Source organism: Lampris incognitus, chromosome 9, assembly GCF_029633865.1.
Source record: "Lampris incognitus isolate fLamInc1 chromosome 9, fLamInc1.hap2, whole genome shotgun sequence".
NCBI lineage: Eukaryota > Metazoa > Chordata > Actinopteri > Lampriformes > Lampridae > Lampris > Lampris incognitus.
The window spans coordinates 55,574,094-55,594,151 of NC_079219.1; the positions used below are offsets into that span (position 1 = coordinate 55,574,094).

The 20,058-nt window shown below is 51.5% G+C and overlaps 1 protein-coding gene across 1 annotated transcript in view; it reads left to right on the top strand.

The window, feature by feature from the left end:
* The first annotated feature begins 519 nt into the window (after positions 1–519).
* The window catches only part of alg2 (ALG2 alpha-1,3/1,6-mannosyltransferase), a 39,067-nt gene continuing 19,528 nt past the window's right edge, over positions 520–20,058 (top strand). The window contains exons 1-2 of the mRNA XM_056285991.1: positions 520–574; positions 4,747–4,873. Of these exons, the coding sequence (XP_056141966.1) occupies positions 4,851–4,873 (23 nt within the window). The 5' untranslated portion in view covers positions 520–574; positions 4,747–4,850. The remainder of the gene's footprint in view (positions 575–4,746; positions 4,874–20,058) is intronic.

The following is a 20,058-nucleotide window of genomic DNA, read 5'->3' on the forward strand; positions in this document are numbered from 1 at the left end:
ACGCAAATGCACTTCACACAAGTTCAAGACACATTCTGGGTAACACCACATTGCTTTCGCAGTTCTCCAGCAGCTGCTTGTCGTGGTAGGTGTGTGTGTGTGTGTGTGTGTGTTATTGCTATTGTATTTTCTTAAAAGTCACCCACCGTAATTGAAGCTATGGCAGTATTGTTATTACAGCACCCATGCTAATGAAACCTCTTCAGAGGAGCAGAGTTGAGTTGAATTAATTCAAATGGAATTGCTCTCGTAGTGTCCCCCCCCCCCCCCGTACCGTTTTTAAAGTACGGTCCAAAATAGTACAGGTTAGTTAAATCGGGGACTCGTACTTGCTCATATGTGTGAATTTTCTGCCCGATGTCTGCTGGATCTAAACTGTACCTCACTGGATTTGATTCATTAGGCACCAAGAAGGCCCCGTGGTGGTCCAGCGGCCTGTCCAGGGTGTGTCCCCCGCCTGCGGCCCAATGACTGCCGGGCTAGGCTGCAGCATCCCCCCGCGACCCAGAGAGCAGGATGAGCGATTCAGCTAATGGATGGATGGAAGGTATCGAGAGCAGATCGTTGTATAAAGGTGAATTCAATTAAATTGAGCTGAACTGACTTGAGAGTGTAACAGCAAGAACAAATGATGGAGGAGGAGGAGGAGGAGGAGGAGGGTGACAGAGTGACCTGTGCCGCTGTGTTGCTTTCCCTGCGGGTACGGCAGTCAGCCGTGTTGACGACCCGAGGCGCTAAACCATAATACAGGCATCCGCCGCCGCCGTGTTTTGTCACTAGCCGCGCTCCCTGCTCCTTACACAGGGGCCTCTGTATTGGGACCGCTCTGATCCCTGAGCCGGCTCTGTTTGTTGGGCCTGTCGTCGGCGAGCAGACCGTTGCAGACGCAGACAGGGCGCTTAGGCGTGAAAGTGTGTGTGTGATTGTCGTATATCGCCGTGCCGTTGTGTGTTGAGGTGTGTTGTTTACTCAACAGGGTGTTAACGTCAGTCAAGGAAATCAATGTTTATCCTCGCGCGTACCAGGAGGATAACATGTGTGTGTGTGTGTGTGTGAGTGAGTGTGTGTGTGTGTGTGTACATGCCCCTTTGCTTTGCCATCATCTCTCACTGTCCCCAAACACACACACACACATGCAGAAATGCATACACACACTCTTAACACACATAAACTTATACATGCAGACACACAACGCACTCTCACTCTCTCTCTCACACACAGACACACACACTGACATCTGTGTTCTGACTCAGCAGGAATAGGCCAGCCAGTCCAGTCATAGCACAACTGTTTGTGTGTGTTTGTGTGTGAGAGTGAGTGAGTGAGTGATTGCATTATGTGTGTGTCTGTGTGCGTGTGACGGTGGTATAGTATAGCTTCAGTTCCTCGGTAGCTCGGGCTTTCCATCGTAGTATCTTTGTAGTGGTGGGTGGTGTAAAAACGTCACCACTGTTTCCTCTGCGCAATACAACACACACGCAGACACACACACCGACTGAACAGATGTCTACGACATTTTCACAACAAACGCAGGACGCAGAGAGAGAGAGTGAGGGGGGGGGGGAAATCAGAATACACCCACTGGTGGTGAGGGACAGCCCCTATCCCTCCCCCTTTCTCTCTCTCTCTCTCTCTCCATGTCTCTTCACTCCCCAGCTCTCTCTCTAGCCGTCTCTCTCTCCCTTTCTCATCCTCCCCTCACTGTGGGGTCTTTGGGGTAAGGTTGCGGCCGTTTTCCCAGCGATCCCTCGGGAGGCCATTCCAGCTGCTGTCGCTCCGTGGAGACAGAACCCTCGTCCCCTGCTCCGCCGCAGTGGCTGCAGCCCACGAGCTGACATCACGGGCCCCGACATTACACGCAGAGGCATGTCCGCCGCAGCCCGGACCGGCGTAGGAGCAGCGGGCCGGGACGTCATCACGTTCGTACCGCCGGCTTTTACGTCCGCGCGTCTTCCGAGTGGCCGTGAGGTCGCAGTTCCGAGTAACTGCCGTCGGTCGGGAGGGCCTCTGCGGGGCGCCGATCCTGAGAAAACGCAGGGACGACTGTAAAATACGACGACACAGACATGGAGGCCACACAGGAATAGTGGAGTCCAACTCAAACACACACTCAAAACAGAGAGAGAGAGAGAGATGGGGAGAGAGACATACACTTTATGTTGCTCGCAGATATTATGTTGCGAACTGGTCTTCTATCCACTTACCATTCGGGATTCATATTACATTTATCTGTCTGTCAGTGAGCGCGTAGCAACAGTAACATAAACTTCACTTAAGGAGCGTTTCTCCAAACGACACTTACAAAGTCACCAAGATGGCCAGACGCCAGTAGATAAAGTGCACCGGAGCAACAATAAAGGCCGAACGTTAAAAAAGAAATAAAAGGGAGAAGACGTGTAAGAGGACGATGAATAAGAGAACATAACACAAGAAAATGGGCTTGCAAAAATGCCAGTGTATAAAAAAATGTGTGCTTCTAAAGTATTTGCAAGCCTGCAGGGATGCTAGCATGTTGTGTGTGTGTGTGTGTGTGTGTGTTTTGCGTTAGGCCCGACACACATAAGTCTTCTGTGTGTCCGCTAGATCACACAACACGCCGCGTCCCTGATACAGTGTGTCTGCGTGGCGGTGTGTGTCTGCGTGGCGGTGTGTGTCTGCGTGGCGGTGTGTGTGTCTGCGTGGCGGTGTGTGTCTGCGTGGCGGTGTGTGTCTGCGCGGCGGTGTGTGTCTGCGTGGCGGTGTGTGCGGCGCTGCACATGCACGTTAATGGATGTGCACCTGACGGCTGTGGGAGGCAGCCGTGCCGGCATCTGAGGAGCAGGCGTGGATGAGCCCTCTTTGCTGGTTCGGTGTTCGGCACGTTGGAGATGTTTTCCACGTGGAGGGATAAAAAAACCTATGTGTGTGTTTGTGTGTGTGTGTATGTGTGTGTGTGTGTGTGTGTGTGGGTGGGTGAGTGGCGGTGCATGTGTTTGTGTGGGTAAGTGAATGCGGGTGCAGCCATCTTAAGTTTTGTGTGGGAGGATCTGGGAAGAGGGGGCACTTTGACTCTCTTCGACTCGGACTGTGAGAATCATTCTGTCTTTGTTTCACAGGACACGTTCTCTCTTTCTGTCTTTCTTTCCCTCCGTCTCTCTTCCTTCCTTCTCTTTCTCTCTCTCCCTGCACCGTCTCCTGCAGCGTCTCCTTGTTAGAGCTCCAAAACGAGTCATTTTGAGACTTGAGCCGGGCGACGTAGTGAGAGAATATCTGCACCGCCGTGCCCGGGATAAACAAAGCAGTGATGTCGTTTTAATCTGCCGCCTCCTGTTGGGCGTCTGTGGTCAGGAAGGACCAGGTCCCAGGAAGTACCAGGTCCCAGGAAGTACCAGGTCCCAGGAAGTACCAGGTCCCAGGAAGTACCAGGTCCAGGGAAGTACCAGGTCCCAGGAAGTACCAGGTCCCAGGAAGTACCAGGTCGCGGCGAGTGCCGTCACATCTGCGGGCCGCCGCTGTGTGCTCAGCTGCTGCGTATCTCGGCCCCGAGTTCGTCTTTTCAAGTTTTTAAGTACGGCGTCGGGTCAACGCTGGTGTCCTCCTCCCCGTCCTCCTCCCCTCCTTCACGTCTTCATATATCTGATATTTCCGCCTCCCTCGAGTCCGCGCCGTCTCTCACTCCGGCCAACACGTCAGTTTTTATGTCTTCTTCTTATTCTCGGGAGGAAGGGAAACACAAGGCAGATGGGCTTTTGAGAAATATTTGCAGAGGAAGGATGGAGGGGTGGAAGGATGGAGTGATGGTGGGGGGGTGGATAAATAAAGGGGGAGGGGGTGGAAGGCCTGAGGGGGACGAGTTGTCCTGTATTAGGCCTGGTTGAATCGCAACATTGATCTCATGAATAATAGACCTCCAGTGGCCGTGTGATGATATGAGAAGTGACATCCTACCCCGACTCTGTATCTGCAACTCTGCACAGCCACATGCACACACACGCACACACGCGCACACACATGCACTCACACACACACACTATATATGCACACACACGTGCAAACACACACATACACAATATGTGGTGACAAGACAACTCTTTTTCAGCATGGTGTGTGTGTCTTTATGTAGACATATAGGTCTGTGTGTGTGTGAGTATGTGTACCTGTGAGTGTGTTTGTATGCATACTTGGGTGTTTTTGTGCACAATCTCTCAGTTTTGTGCTCAACTTCGAGCTCGGAGTTTTAAACTGCCCAGATATACAAGCTCGTTAAAGTGAACACGATTAAAAATGAAAGCACAGGGAGCGGCGCGTTGTTTAGTTCCTTCGGAGTCAAAACAAAAGTTATTTCTGTCCGGCTACAAATCACAGACGCACCCGCAGGCTCATCAATATAAAACGTAATCATGAAAAAATAAGTGTTTGCCTGCTAAACGCGCAAGTTCCTGTGTTCTCCCCGTGCCTTCCGCCATCTTAATAATACATACCGACGGAGGAGGGAAGTCCGCTGCTCGTGGCAGGGACTTGATTGTTCCTGTGGACACACACATGCATGCAGGCACACACACACACACACACACACATACACACACACGCTGTCATGTTTACCCGTGTTTACCCTCTGTCTCCTCTCATCAATCATTCACCGTGACAAATCTCCACGAGAGAAATCTGCAAGTCGGCACTTTTCTCCCCGAGTAGTCGTTTTCTCTGGTTTGTTAAACCTGTTTTTGTTTCTCTTTTTTTCCTCCTTCATCCATTTATTCATGGCAGCAACTAGTGAGCGCCGGCGTGGGCACGGCTGACCGGACGGGCGGAGGTGCAGAGGAAGAAGGAGAAGATGGAAGGACGTAAACCAGAGCGGTTGACCTGGTAGGATGCCGAGTGACTCATGTTCGAGGTAACATGGCGTACGATCCTCAACGCTTTGGGATGTTATGATCGATGTTGGTATATATGGGTTTTTATTATCATATTTCGTCGCTGATTTTTTCTCTGCCTACTTTTCACTTTTGGCAAACCACATTTGCTGCATCATATGCATCAGTTATGCATTTATTTATTGGTTTTGCTTACAAATGAGTTTTTGAAGAAAGAAGGGATAAACATATTTCAGTGATAAAGAATAATTTTAATGTAATGTTACGATCTCCAAGATCTTTATATTTGTTGAACTTTGGACACCCATGATGTTACACGGTAAGGGCTTTTTGTTTTTGTTTTTTTGGAATTTGCCCCCCCCCCCCCCTTTTCTTCCCAATTGTACCCGGCCAATTACCCCACTCTTCCGAGCCGTCCCGGTCCCTTCTCCACCCCCTCTGCTGATCCAGGGAGGGCTGCAGACTACCACATGCCTCCTCCCATACATGTGGAGTCACCAGCCGCTTCTTTTCACCTGACAGTGAGGAGTTTCACCAGGGGGACGTAGCACGTGGGAGGATCACGCTATTGCCCCCCCCCCCATACAGGCACCCCGACCGACTAAAGGAGGCGCTAGTGCAGCGACCAGGACACATACTCGCATCCGGCTTCCCACCCGCAGACACGGGCAGTTGTGTCTGTAGGGACGGCCCGACCAAGCCGGAGATAACACGGGGATTCGAACCGGCGATCCCCACGGTGGTAGGCAACAGAATAGACCGCTACGCTACCCGGACGCCCTTAATAGCTTTTAATGCTCCTAATCCCTGAGGTCCATCCTGAAGGAGTCTCCAGCGTGGTTTCGTCAGCATTTCCCTCTTCGCCAAACAAATAAACACGGCTGAACTTGTGTTTGTATTATCTTTTGGTAGAGCCTGTCATTGACTACATGGCCAGAAGTGTGGGGACACCCCTTCCAAGTAGTGGGTTTGGCTATTTCAGCCACAGCCATTGCTAACATGTGCATACAATCAAACATACAGCCATGCATTCTCCATAGACGATCATTGGCAGTAGAGTGGGTCATACCGAAGAAGTCAGCTGGTCAAAGGGCTGCCCTGCTCGAGCCGCCCCGGTCAACCGTAAGTCTGTTATTGTGAAGCGGAACCGTCTCAGCAACAACAGCTCGGCCGTGAAGCGGCAGGACACACAAGACCACAGAATGGCACCGCCGGGTGATGAAGCGTAGCGGCTAAAAAAAAAACCATTCACGACCACGTCCCAAACTGCCTCTGGAAGCAACGTCGGCACAAGAACTGTTCGTCAGGAGCTTCATGAAATGGGTTTCCATGTCCGAGCAGCTGCACACAAGCCCGGGCTCACCATCAATGCCGAGCGTCGGGTGGAGGGTTGTAAAGCACACCGCCACTGGACTCCGGAGAGGTGGAAACACCTTTTCTGGAGTGGTGAATCACACTACATCATCTGGCAGTCTGACGGACCGATCTGGGTTTGGTGGATGCCAGGAGAACATTACCTGTCTGAATGCATAGTTCCGACTGTAAAGTTTGGTGGAGGGGGAATAACGGTGTGTAGCTGTTTCTCATGGTTTGGGCTATATATAGGCCCCCTACTTCCAGCGAAGGGAACTCTTCATGCTACAGCGCACAATGGCTTTCTAGAGAACTGTATGTTCCAACTTTGTGGCAACAGTTTGGGGAAGCCCCTCTCCTGTTTCACAATGACGGTGCCCCCGTATGGACCTTGTTTTGTGCGTGGGGGAATTGTCATCGACCTTATAACGATGCCATGGATCGGATCGGGACATCCCTAAACGACGTGGTTTGGTTTGGTGAGTTTGGCGCCGAAGAACTTGACTGGCCTGCACAGAGCCCTGACCTCAACCCCGATCCAGCACCTTTGGGATGAACTGGAACGTCGACTATGAGCCAGGCCTTCTCCCCGACTTCAGTGCCCGACCTCGCTAATGCTGCTGTGGTTGAATGGGAGCGAATCCCTGCAGCCATGTTACGAAATCTAGTGGAAAGCTTTCCCAGAAGAGTGGAGGCTTTTATAGCATCAAAGGGGGGACCAACTTCGTGTAAATGCCTCATCGATTTGGACTGAGATGTTCAACAAGCACATAGCAGTGTGATGTTCACGTGTTCACATACTTTTGGCCATGTAGTGCATCCGCTCACTAGCTACAAAAACTACTTCTTCAAATTCGCCACCACCTGTCTTATTCCTCTGTACTCCCCCCCCCCCCCCTTTTTGTACTCCCCCTTTTTTTCTATCCCACTCTTCCAAGCCATCCCGGTCACTGCTCCACCCCCTCTGCCGATCCGGGGAGGGCGGCAGACTACCACATGCCTCCTCCCATACATGCGGAGTCGCCAGCCGCTTCTTTTCACCTGACAGTGAGGAGTTTTGCCAGGGGGACATAGCGCGTGGGAGGATCACGCTATTACCCCCACTTCCCCCTCCCCCCCAAACAGGCGCCCCGACCGATCAGAGGAGGCGCTAGTGCAGCGACCAGGACACATACCCACATCCAGCTTCCCACCCGCAGACACAGCCAATTGTGTTTGTAGGGACGCCCGACCAAGCCGGAGGTAGCACGGGGATTCAAACCGCCGAGCCCCATGTTGGCAGCCAGCCGACTAGACCCCCACGCCACCTGCACGCCCCTACTCCTCCATACTTTGCTTCCACGCTGGCGATGTGAAACACTATGTGACATAACATTTTTCCTATGGGACAGTCCTACCAGATAGACACCATTAAAATGAGCCACTACAAAGTGCTCGTGTGTCGGACCTTCGTCTGGATGTAAGCCTCAGTACTCTACCTTTAATTGGACAAATGGAGGTAAAGGGTTTCAGGGAAAATTAGGCTGTTTTAAACGTAAGAGAAGGAGGTGGGAAGGGGTTAAGGAGATGGTTGATGTGTGCAAAAGGTAAGAGGATCGTGTGTCAAGAGCAGCTACTGCCTCCCAGCCCCACGCCCAGCCTGAACCCCAGCCCCAACGGCTGCAGAAGAATTTTGACTTGGGGCCTGACCTGCTATTATGTTATTATCCACTCTACTGCCTAGGGCTTTCTCACACACACACACACACATATATACATACATACATACATACACACACACACAAAGAAGAGACACATGCAAAAATGTATGTAAATACCACACACATGCACAATATATGTACATGCATACAGGTAGACACAGACAGCATCTGTGTGTTTGTGTGTCTGTGAGGGTCTAAAGACAGGGTGCTGTAAAGCCCGTTGAGGCAAATTTGTCATTTATGACTTTGGGCTACACAACTGAAATTGACGTGACTTAACTAACACGCAACCACGCTGATTATCCGAGTGGTATGTGGCTGTTATTTCGCCACAGCGGAATTATTTTTGTGTGTTGTGTGTATGTGTGTGGGCGGGGGGGGGGGGGTTGGGGGCACAGGCCTCTTTAAACTGTGCAAATATACCATTAAATCAATTCGGCACCAGTCAGGTTCCGAGCCCGGACCAATATGTGACGTGACCCTACGTACCCTATACATACCATACCAAGACTGAGTACTGTTTGCTCCGACTTGCTCGCAGGTGCAGCTAAGTGTGCAAACTAAATGGAATATGCGCAGACACACACATGCACACATACATACAAACACACAGAGCCCTCATCAGGCTCGAAGATGTACTTGCCCCGACAGACCTGTTCTGAAAGAATGAACATACCTCTGCATATAATAACACATGTCGTATGCAAACCAGGGCAGCCAGTGTTGGCCGGCAGTGCAGGGTTCGTGTGCGGTCTCGGCGTCCGGGTCCTTCGACATCGCATGGTTCACGCGTCATGTTTTAAAGACGCCTGTAATCAAACCGCAGAGTTTTATTGGAAGCCGTGTAGGTCAGAATGACATCACGAGCTGAACCTCAGGTAAAAAGAGACGCGTGGGTCACTGACACAGTAATAGAGGATTGCGTTACTTGCTGAGCCGTGGTTTCTTAGACTCACCCAGTTCTGTTGTGACCACAGTTCAGTTCGTCATCCAGTGGGGCTGATTTGAGAGGAAATGCTACATACTTGGGTTGTAAACCACTTAACATGGCATCTGGCTGAACGATAGGAACCACCGATGAGTTCGGTTACTGTAAATTATTCACAAACTCCCGCGTCAGTAAGCGGAATCCGGTTAAAAACAGGGTGTGATGCTTCGGCGAGCGCCGCCATACGGATTGTTCATGTTGTAAGCGTCGGGTACTGTGTCATGTGGTTGACGGTTATCCCAGCGGTATGGGAGAGAGAGAGAGAGCGAGGCGGACCATTATCTGAGCTGTCATCAAACGACTCGTAGTCCTGAGAACTGTCCGTCAAACGGCAGGCCATGCAGGGCCGCTCAGGAAACTCAAAGCTAACCAGAGGTGATCATTTGGTATCACCAGTCACTAAAGGCAGCGGATCTGTCAACTGTCATTTTTCCCTCTCCCTTTTTCTCCCCAATTGTACTTGGCCAATCACCCTGCCCCCCCCCCCCCCCGAGCCGTCCCGGTCACTGGTCCACCACCTCTGCCGATCCGGGGGGGGGGGGGCTGCAGACCCACCACTTGCCTCCTCCGATACATGTGGAGTCACCAGCCGCTTCTTTTCGCCTGACTGAGGAGTTTCGCCAGGGGGGATCACGCTATTTCCCCCCCCCCCCCCAGTTCCCCCCTCCCCCCTGAACAGGCGCCCCGATCGACCGGAGGAGGCGCTAGTGCAGCGACCAGGACACATACCCACATCCGGCTTCCCGCCCGCAGACACGGCCAATTGTGTCTGTAGGGATGCTCGACCAAGCCGGAGGCAACACGGGGATTCGAACCGGCGATCCCCACGTTGGTAGGCGACGGAATAGACCGACCGCTATGCTACCCGGACGCCAACTGTCACTTTATTAAAGCGAGAGAGGGAGAGAGTAGATTTAAGTGGCGTGGGGTACGTGACAGGGATACCCACTACTCAGAGGCATGTTCTTCATGTGCCTGTATGACATCACATCAGAGAGAGAGAGAGACGGGAACACCCTACCCCCCCATGGCTTCTCCCACGCTCACCCTCCTTACTAAGCCCTAACCTGTAACAAGTAGGAGTTTTTGAGAGCAAAGCACACTGGGATTCCTTTTCATTGTTTTTTTTTTAGAGTTTTCATTTGTAATGATATTACTCACGATCGCTAACGTTGCCCTGTTTGAGAAAAACAAACAACACCCCAACAATCTAATTTGGCAGGTTTGAATAAATCATGTAAGAGCTGAAATTACATTACAGAATAATGTGGGCGTAGCCTCGGGACGTTGTTAAGCCCAATTAGGTGATTAATAGAGGAAATATGGAGTACATAACCTGATAATTGGTAAAAATTATGCAAGAGGCAGGTGATTTCTAGACACAATGTACCACCAGCCCCCCCCCCCACCCCGGCTTCACCACTCCCCTCCATCCTTACCCCCACCCCACCCTGCGCCTCTGCACAAGGAGTGGAAAATACTGCTCCCTAAAAATACATTACGCATAAACACTCACCACTTTTGCCCACTTGGACACACACACACACACACACACACACACACACACACACACACACACACACCTCGCCAAGTGTCTTTAATATTAGAAAGCAAAAGGCTGACACCTGAGCCACTTGGCGTAGCTATGCCCCCCACCCCCCTCTAAATTAGTCTCACTGAGGTCCGGTCTGATCCGCTTTGCAAAGGGGTGGTGTGAGGTGGCAGGGGGGGTAAGTCAGGCACATGCCTGTGACATCACAGCCCAGTTGGCCTGCATGCCAGTACGATCACACGGGGTACCACCAGGCCTGACGTGGAGCTGCCCCCGCTGCTGATGACATGTTGGGTGGAGGGGGGGGGGGGCGGTGGGGGGTTGTTTGAGTGCAACAGCGACTGACTCAGTCTTATCTTAGGGTTTTCGTTTGTGTATAAACGACCGCGTCCTCATCGTTCAGGATGGGCTGTCAGTTAAATACACAGTACCGCGTTGTACTCTGCCGCCAGCCACTCATCTAATCCCACTGACACTAACCCCCCGCTGTTTGTTTTACTGTGAAAACATCACGGTTTTTTTTCCTCTGTCGCCTATCGCAGGCTAACGGACTCATTCAACAAGAACGCACGGCGTCACAGATGCAAAACACGAGCGTTGTGTGACTTTGAATGATACGGGATCGTTGTCGTAACGGGAAGTGTTGTTCATTTTCAACCTTACCTCAATGTATTAACCATAGCGGTGGCACCTCTATACTGCACACAATACTCGCCGATGTCGTCTGTATCCCGATAGTGCGCGATGGCAAACTGGCTTTTGTCTGTCATCCATTCGCGTCAGTGGACGGGCACCAGACAGACCACCGGCGCGTGCTGGACATGCAGTTAAATGTCCCTTTAAGTTTGTAATTGGGAGTAACTCTTGTATTGGCTGCTCACCTCCAGCTGAGGATCTGCCCTACGCACTTGCATGTTATCGTAATTAGACGCTCAACGTTGACGCTGAAAAACAGACGCGTTAGCGCGGGTTCAACAGAGCTAGTTAACTCATCTGAATCGTGTTTCTGGTCAACCGACAGAAACAGGAAAGCAAGCTGACGAATCAGAAACGGTGACGCGGCATGTTTTAGTTGCCTATGTGTTGACCGATAAAACCCGTCCCACGTCATATAAACACTCGGGCCGAACACGTCCCCACAAGGACGTGTTCCCTCTGCGCGGCAGAGCGGCCGGTGTTGACACAGATAGCTTCAAGTTGATTTGTCCTCGGTGACACGTACGTTTACGCTTCTCATAACGAAGTGCTTGTTTTGCTGGCTCGAAATTGGGTGAGGAGCCAAGGCGTACTGTTCGGCATCATCGTCATCCAGATATTAAAGGTAGCAACGGGGATGGCCGCCAATACGGTAGCAACGGCACGTAGGGATATCGGTGGAAGGTAGGTCAGCCAAGCTCTATGCTATGATTCATGTACTTAACCGTTTGGTGGCGTTATAGTCAGGTGAGTTGACCAACCCTCTAAAATAAAAATAGATAAGCCCTGCTTTTGAGCGTCTCAGCTGAAAGAGAGTTATCCTGCATGTACTGGTACGATACCACTGCCCCTCTTGAGCTCTGCGGCGGTGGAATGGCCTAGTGCTATGCTAAGATCCCGGCAGCTAACCATGTTTTGCAAGTGCCCGTTGCCTCATGAATACCCACAGTCGTCCTAATGTGCCCCACCACAGTCGACCCAAGTTAAGGTTTTAAACACTGTCGGGTAACAGGTGTAAATTGAACTACCATTCTCTATTTCCCTGGCACTTGAGCTTTAGCCTTACATTATGCTAAACAATAATCTCTGGTTGCTTGGTAGAAGAGTTTGTATGTTGTTGGGGGGGGGGGTCGATTTAGATTTCTATGCAGCAGCATCCTTCCATAGCCTTCCGTTAAAGTGGCAGTAAGCAGTCCTGTTAGCAAGTTAGCAAGAGCTAGCTATCTTTTTGAAAACCTCCCGCGCAGGGATGGACAAGATGGTCCAGAAAGGGCCGGTGTGGGTGCAGGTCTTTGTTCCCGAGTCTACAAATCTAGGTCCTTAGCAAAGACTATCGGTTGACTAATAAAATCAGGCATGTAACTGCTTGGTTGGAACAAGGACCTTCACCCACTCCAGTCCTCTCTGGACTATCTTGTCCATCCCTGCAAGAACCTGCCCCCTCACCTCTTAAGAGGGCAGCTGCAGAGACCGGGTCTTGTTTTTGTTGTTTTTTTGTTTTTTTTCTCTCAGTGCATCGACTTGATAGCTGTCAGGAAGTAGAAAGAGTTTGACCAAATCTTATGGAAAATGTTCTAGATCAAACTCCGATCGCCATTTTAAGTACAATGAGAACCGCTTGCTCAACACCTGTAACTGACGGGTCAGAGTCAAACCGGTTGCGTGTGGCCGTCCCAACAGAAATCCGTCCATCCATCCATTATCCAAACCGCTTATCCTGCTCTCGGGGTCGCGGGGATGCTGGAGCCTATCCCAGCAGTCATTGGGCGGCAGGCGGGGAAACACCCTGGACAGGCCGCCAGGCCATCACACAGGGCCCACACATTCATACCTAGGGCAATTTAGTACGGCCGATTCACCTGACCTACATGTCTTTGGGCTGTGGGAGGAAACCGGAGCACCCGGAGGAAACCCACACAGAGGACGACCCCCACCCCCCCCCCAACAGAAATCACCTCGCAAAGTTTATGAAGCGGCGATACTGGCTGCGTGAAGTGGGCCCTTTATGATGTTGTCCTACTTTTGAGCGTCACAGAATGATGCTAAATCCCCTTCGCTACGCTAGGTTGAAGTCTCTGATGGCAGCTGTTTCGGGTTACTTTGCCGGATTTCATGCGAAAATGTGTCGGTGTGAGCAGACGCGGTTAAACGAGCTTTGACGACACCACAAAGTTTCACCATGAACGCGTCTTGAAATGCGCAACGTAAGCTGCCGACTTGCGACGTGGCAGAACTCATTCAAACGAAATCAATCGGGGAATTCTATAACCACCTTTTACATGGCTAGAGGTCGTGTCCCGGCACGGTCTGGTCGTGTTTATGGCTCATTATGGCCACACCGTATTTTAGACACTTACTTTACAGTTAGAAACGTCACCGTCTCCGGCTTTGTCAAGCTTTCTATCCCGTCAGTCATTTCATTCTGCCTTCAAAGCGATGACAACTTTCTATCGGACCACAAAACCAGAATAAGATAAAAACAACAGACGGATATGCCTGTGTGTGTGTGTGTGTGTGTGTGTGTGTGTGTGTGTGTGTGTGTGTGTGTGTGTGTGTGTGTGTGCGCGCGTCTGGAGGGAGTGAAAGTACGGGGTCGGTGGAGGTGTTTGTAACCCACGAGATGAGTGTGTGCAACCTGCAAGATTAAAGGGGGAGAGCAGAGGGCGAGTGGTAGTGATGCAGACTCAGCCTTGGACCAGACTCTGGACTGTTATTTCTGTCTGTCGGAGGACCCGAGTCCAGGAAGCCTTGTGCACGCCATCAGTCACTTGCACACACACACACACACACACACACACACACATGCACTTCTGTCGCTGTGAGGACGGCTCATTGAATGCGTTCATTCCCCAGTCCTTAACCCTTTATATAACCCTAACTCGAACCCTGAAATAGACCCCGGAGGAAGCCAGGACCGGCCAAAACACCGTTACTTCACATACGTCCTCACAAATATAGAAGTACACGAGTATCCCTCTCTCTCTCTCTCCCTCTCTCTCTCTCTCTCTCTCTCTCCCTCTCTCTCTCTCTCTCTCTCTCTCTCTCTCTCTCTCTCTCTCTCTCTCTCTTTCATCGCTCCCCTTTGCTCTTTCCCTCTCTCTCGTCTCTCCCCTTTGCTCTCTCGTCTCTCTCTCGCTCATCTCTCCCCTTTGCTCTCTCTCCCTCCCTCTCTCTCTCTCTCTCGTGTCTCTCCCCTTTGCTCTCTCTCCCTCCCTCTCTCTCTCGTGTCTCTCCCCTTTGCTCTCTCTCCCTCCCTCTCTCTCTCGTGTCTCTCCCCTTTGCTCTCTCTTTCTCTCCCCCACTCTCTCTCGTGTCTCTCCCCTTTGCTCTATCTCTCCCACTCTGTCTCTCATCTCTCCTTTGCTCTCTCCCTCTCTCTCGTCTCTCCCCTTTGCTCTCTCTCTCCCTCTCTCTCGTCTCTCCCCTTTGCGCTCTGTCTCTCGCTCTCCCTCTCTCGTCTCCCCTTTGCTCTCTCTCTCTCTCCCTCTCTCTCTCTCCCTCTCTCTCTCTCTCTCTCTCTCTCTCTCTCTCTCTCTCTCTCTCTCTCTCTCTCTCTCTCTCTCTCTCTCTCTCTCTCTCTCTCTCTCTCTCTCTCTCTCTCTCTCTCTGTCTCTCTCTCTGTTTTTCTCTCTGTCTCCCAACTTGTGTCTCTCTGACCTGAATGACCCAGATACATATGACTGCTGCCATGTTCTCTGGCAGGGTACAGACAGATTATTTTACAGTGAACAAGCTATCGCCTCTCAAAAGAGCAAGGCATGCTACCAACCACTGAGCATTAGCAGAATACTGGGCCTATGAGCGGCTACACGGGCTGAGTGATGACTCGCTGACCCCTGGTCAGATGACTGAAAGGGCCGTATGTATATATTTACACATACAATTAGTGTTGCACGGGCACGTGCTGTGAGCTAAATTTACTTCAGTCCTGCTATTAAATCACTTATATGGGTAAAACTGAAAACCAATAAATTCAGAATGTACCCGCCTGCTTTTTGTCCCTTGCCATTGTTTGCCGGTGGTGTAAAAACGATGACTTGACACTCACGCTTTGTATTTGTCCGCTGTTTATTAGCAAAAGCCGGCATGCTGAGTGGTCTCTCCAAGTGTTAATTTATCCAATTTTTACATCACACAGAGGCGCCTTCAGTTGTTCGTACACTGATGAGCCAAAACATTGAAGATGACGACGATGATGATGACGACCACCACTCATAGGTGAACCAAATAACATCTCTGAAACAGCAAGGCTTGTGGGTAAGTACCTACCGACAGTGGTCCGAGGAGGCACAAACCAGCGACGGGGTGTTGGGCACCCAAGGCTCATCGCTGCACGAGGGCAACGAAGGCTGTCCCGTCTGGGCTGAACCGACAGAAGGTCTACTGCGGCACGAGCCACAGGACATTTAATGATGGTTACGGGAGGAATGTGTCGCATCACGCAGTGCATCACACCCTGCTGTGTGTGAGGCTGTATAGCCGCAGACTGATCAGAGTGCCCACGATGACTCCTGTCCACCGTCGAAAGCACCTACGTGCCTACAATGGGCACGAGAGTGTCCGAACTGGACCACGGAGCAGTGGAAGAAGGTCGCCTGGTCCGATGAGTCCCGTTTTCTTTTAGATCACGTGGATGGACGTGTACATGTGCGCCGTTTACCAGGGGGAGTGATGGCACCAGGATGCACTGTGGGAAGACAACAAGCTGGCGGAGGGAGTGTGATGCTCTGGACAACGTTCTGCTTGGGAAACCCCGGGTCCGGCCATTCATGCGGACGTCAGGGGTGTACCTGCAGACCAGGTACACCCCTTCCCTGATGGCAGTGGCCTCTTTCAGCAGGATAATGAGGCCTGCCACGCTGCACGCATTGTTCGGGAATGTTTTGAGGAACATGAAGGAGTGTTCAAGGTGCTGCCCCGGCCTCCAAATTCTCCAGACCTGTCTGATTGAGCGTCTGTGGGATGTGCTGGACCGGCGAGTCCACGTCACCACTCAGAGGACTTGAAGGATCTGCAGCTGATGTTTTGGTGCCAGATACCGCAGGACACCTTCACGGGTCTTGCAGAGCCCATGCCTCGGCGGGTCGGCGCTGTTTTGGCGACACGCGGAGGAGGTCTCCAAATTCTCCAGATCTCGTCTGATTGAGCGTCTGTGGGATGTGCTGGACCGGCGAGTCCACCTCGCCACTCACAGGGCTTGAAGGATCTGCAGCTGATGTTTTGGTGCCAGATGCCGCAGGACACCTTCACGGGTCTTGCAGAGCCCATGCCTCGGCGGGTCGGCGCTGTTTTGGCGACACGCGGAGGAGGTCTCCAAATTCTCCAGATCTCGTCTGATTGAGCGTCTGTGGGATGTGCTGGACCGGCGAGTCCACCTCACCACTCACAGGACTTGAAGGATCTGCAGCTGATGTTTTGGTGCCAGGTGCCACAGGACACCTTCACGGGTCTTGCAGAGCCCATGCCTCGGCGGGTCGGCGCTGTTTTGGCGACACGCGGAGGAGGTCTCCAAATTCTCCAGATCTCGTCTGATTGAGCGTCTGTGGGATGTGCTGGACCGGCGAGTCCACGTCACCACTCAGAGGACTTGAAGGATCTGCAGCTGATGTTTTGGTGCCAGATACCGCAGGACACCTTCACGGGTCTTGTAGAGCCCATGCCTCGGCGGGTCGGCGCTGTTTTGGCGTCACGCGGAGGGCCAGCGGCACACCGGGCAGGTGGTCCCGGTGTTTCGGCTCATCGGTGCAAGTCTACACGTCCATGTTCCGAGCAGGCCCACCTGACCATATCGCCGCTGGTGCCGTGTTTTCTCAGGACGTCTCCGTAGGATGAGTCTCTTGGTCGGAGAGCTGAATCGATTCTGCCCGTCTTTTGATTCCACGCTTTACCAACCGTGTCATCTGTTATAGCGCGCACAGACACACACACACACACACACACACACAAACACACACACACAGACAGACAGACTCCATCGAGGAGGAAATGTTCTGCATAGCTTGTCTTCTGACAGGCTTTTGTAATTCCCCCTCCCATGTGTGATGTGCTGTCGGTGGTCTGGACAGTGAGATGGAATCCCCGGGGCCCCTGTGTGGGCGGGTTGGGTGCTTATCAGCTCCGTGGAACATCTCTGGGCAGCGAGTGTGTCTTGCCTTGTCCTGGCTGAGTGTGTGTGAGCCGTATTTCTGTCTTCATGCAAAACCACAAAGCGAGCGTGTGTCACACAAGAGAGAAAATACATATGACCTATTTGCAGGTCTCCTTTATTCTGCATGAGTGTGTGTGTGTGTGTGTGTTTGTGTGTGTAAAGCGTGCGCGTGTGTTTGTCTGCGCGCACACGTGTGGGACCGTCCCTTGTCGAAGGCGGTGGTTTCTCCACAGGATATGGTTTCTAGCGAGAGAGAGAGAGAGAGAGAGAGAGAGAGAGAGAGAGAGAAGGCTGAACTCTCTCGTCTCTCTCTCTCTCTCTCTCTCTCGCGTCCTCCTGTCTCCCACTGCCGTCTTTTCTTCCTGTGGCAAACATGTTATCACGGAATCGCACTTTCTCTTCCTTGCGCACACAGCCGTTGCAGGGTTATCGGCTGTCTGGGGAGATTTGACTCTCAGATCAGACCTGTGTGGAAAGGCCTGCGAGTCTGTCCCCCGCCTCCTGTGCCGGGGGAGTAAATCACTCTGCCGAACACTTCATCCACGTCAGACGCGTCCCCGGAGGGGGGAAAGCGGTGGCGAGCAGTGTTTCCCAAACCTGCTGCTGGATTTTTCTTTCTTTCCCTGTCCATATGTGCTACCTGTCCATATGTGCTACCTGTCCATATGTGCTACCTGTCCATATGTGCTACCTGTCCATATGTGTTACTTGTCCATATGTGCTACCTGTCCATATGTGTTACCTGTCCGTATGTGTTACTTGTTCATATGTGTTACCTGTCCATATGTGCTACCTGTCCATATGTGTTACCTGTCCATATGTGTTACCTGTCCATATGTGTTACTTGTTCATATGTGTTACCTGTCCATATGTGTTACCTGTCCGTATGTGTTACTTGTTCATATGTGTTACCTGTCCATATGTGCTACCTGTCCATATGTGTTACTTGTCCATATGTGTTACTTGTTCATATGTGCTACCTGTCCATATGTGCTACCTGTCCATGTGTGTTACTTGTTCATATGTGTTACCTGTCCATATGTGTTACTTGTCCATATTTGTTACTTGTTCATATGTGTTACTTGTCCATATGTGTTACTTGTCCATATATGTTACCTGTCCATATGTGTTACCTGTCCATATGTGTTACCTGTCCATATGTGTTACCTGTCCATATGTGTTACTTGTCCATATGTGTTAGCTGTCCATATGTGCTACCTAGCGCTTCTGCGCATGGTTAGACGAGGTTAGGGTTAGACTGCTATCGATTAGGGTCACACTGTCATCGATTAGGGTTAGACTTTTGATTAGTCTGCTATCGATTAGGGTTAGACTGCTATCGATTAGGGTCTCACTCATCGATTAGAGTTAGACTTATGATTAGTCTGCTATCGATTAGGGTTAGACTGTTATTGATTGGGATTAGTCTGCTATCGATTAGGGTTAGACTGCTATTGATTAGGGTTAGACTGTTATTGATTAGGATTGGTCTGCTATTGATTAGGGTTAGACTGCTATTGATTAGGCTTGGTGTTCGACTGCTATCGATTAGGGTTAGTCTACTATTGATTAGGGTTAGTCTGCTATGGATTAGGGTTGGGGTTAGACTGCTATTGATTTGCGGCTACGGTGGCATTTTCCGACAAGGCAGCACAAATCGTCACAACACCGGTCGTCCATCCAAAACGTGTCGATCTTAAAAAAGAAAAGTCGAGTTAAATGCCACTAGGGCCATTCTGGCTCTCGTGATCTCGTATGCTCACGAAATGACACGCCTGACTCATCCTCAGACGCCTGTTGATGTACACGCTAATATAACCGTTGCTGTATCCCCTGCAAGGTAATATCACCTGGCATGCGCAGCGCCGCGCGCAGGCATATTCCGTTCCATACACATGGCGCAGCTATGCGGCGCGTGTGCAGTCCGCCACTATTTATAAACAAGTTATTAAGACGTCGCCTCGTCCTGGCCCCGCGGTCTCGCAGTCAGTTGATTCGGGAGGAGTTCGGGGCTGCGGTGTCACATGCTGACGGGGCCCGTTTGGCTCCCGCACACCGGCGCGCCGCCGCCGCGCCGCGGCTCTTCCATATTTAATTGTCGCGTTGAATTATTTTGGCTCGCTGCCGTGTTATGCCGCCGTGCTTTGGGCCGCGGAGGGTAGGCCTGTGTGTGCGTGTGCGTGCGTGTGCGTGCGTGTGTGATGTGGCAGTAGTGACTGGGTTTGCCACGAACACGAGGCCGTTGGGAAAGCAGAGCCATAGCAACAGGATGAATTAATGAACAGGATCCAAACGCTATGTATAACACGGAGAACAAGCTCGCTCGCCCTCTCGCTCCCTCGCTCTCTCTCACGCACGCACACGCGCACACGCGCGCGGTGCCAGCTGGTGGTTTCATATTCAACACGCACCCTGTTTACACTCGGTTTCAAAATGCGTTGTGGGCGATCGGATCACAAGTGGGCAGCGAGTTCAGTTCAGTTCAGAACTTTATTGCAGACCCGGGGTCCGTAACACACAAAGGCCCAGACGACACACACGGCAAACACAATAAAGTCACATAAACGGGACGAATCAGCGTCTGGTAAGAAGGCGGCTGTTCCAGTGGCCCCACTACCGGGACCGGTAGCGCGTGGCGCCGAATCTTGCGTTAGTTAAACTCGTGATCATTTTATTATTATTATTATTATTTATGTAAACTATTAATAAGACACGTTAGCCCCCTAGCTAACGGGTCTGACCCTTTAGCCGAGCGGTCAGTGACGTCG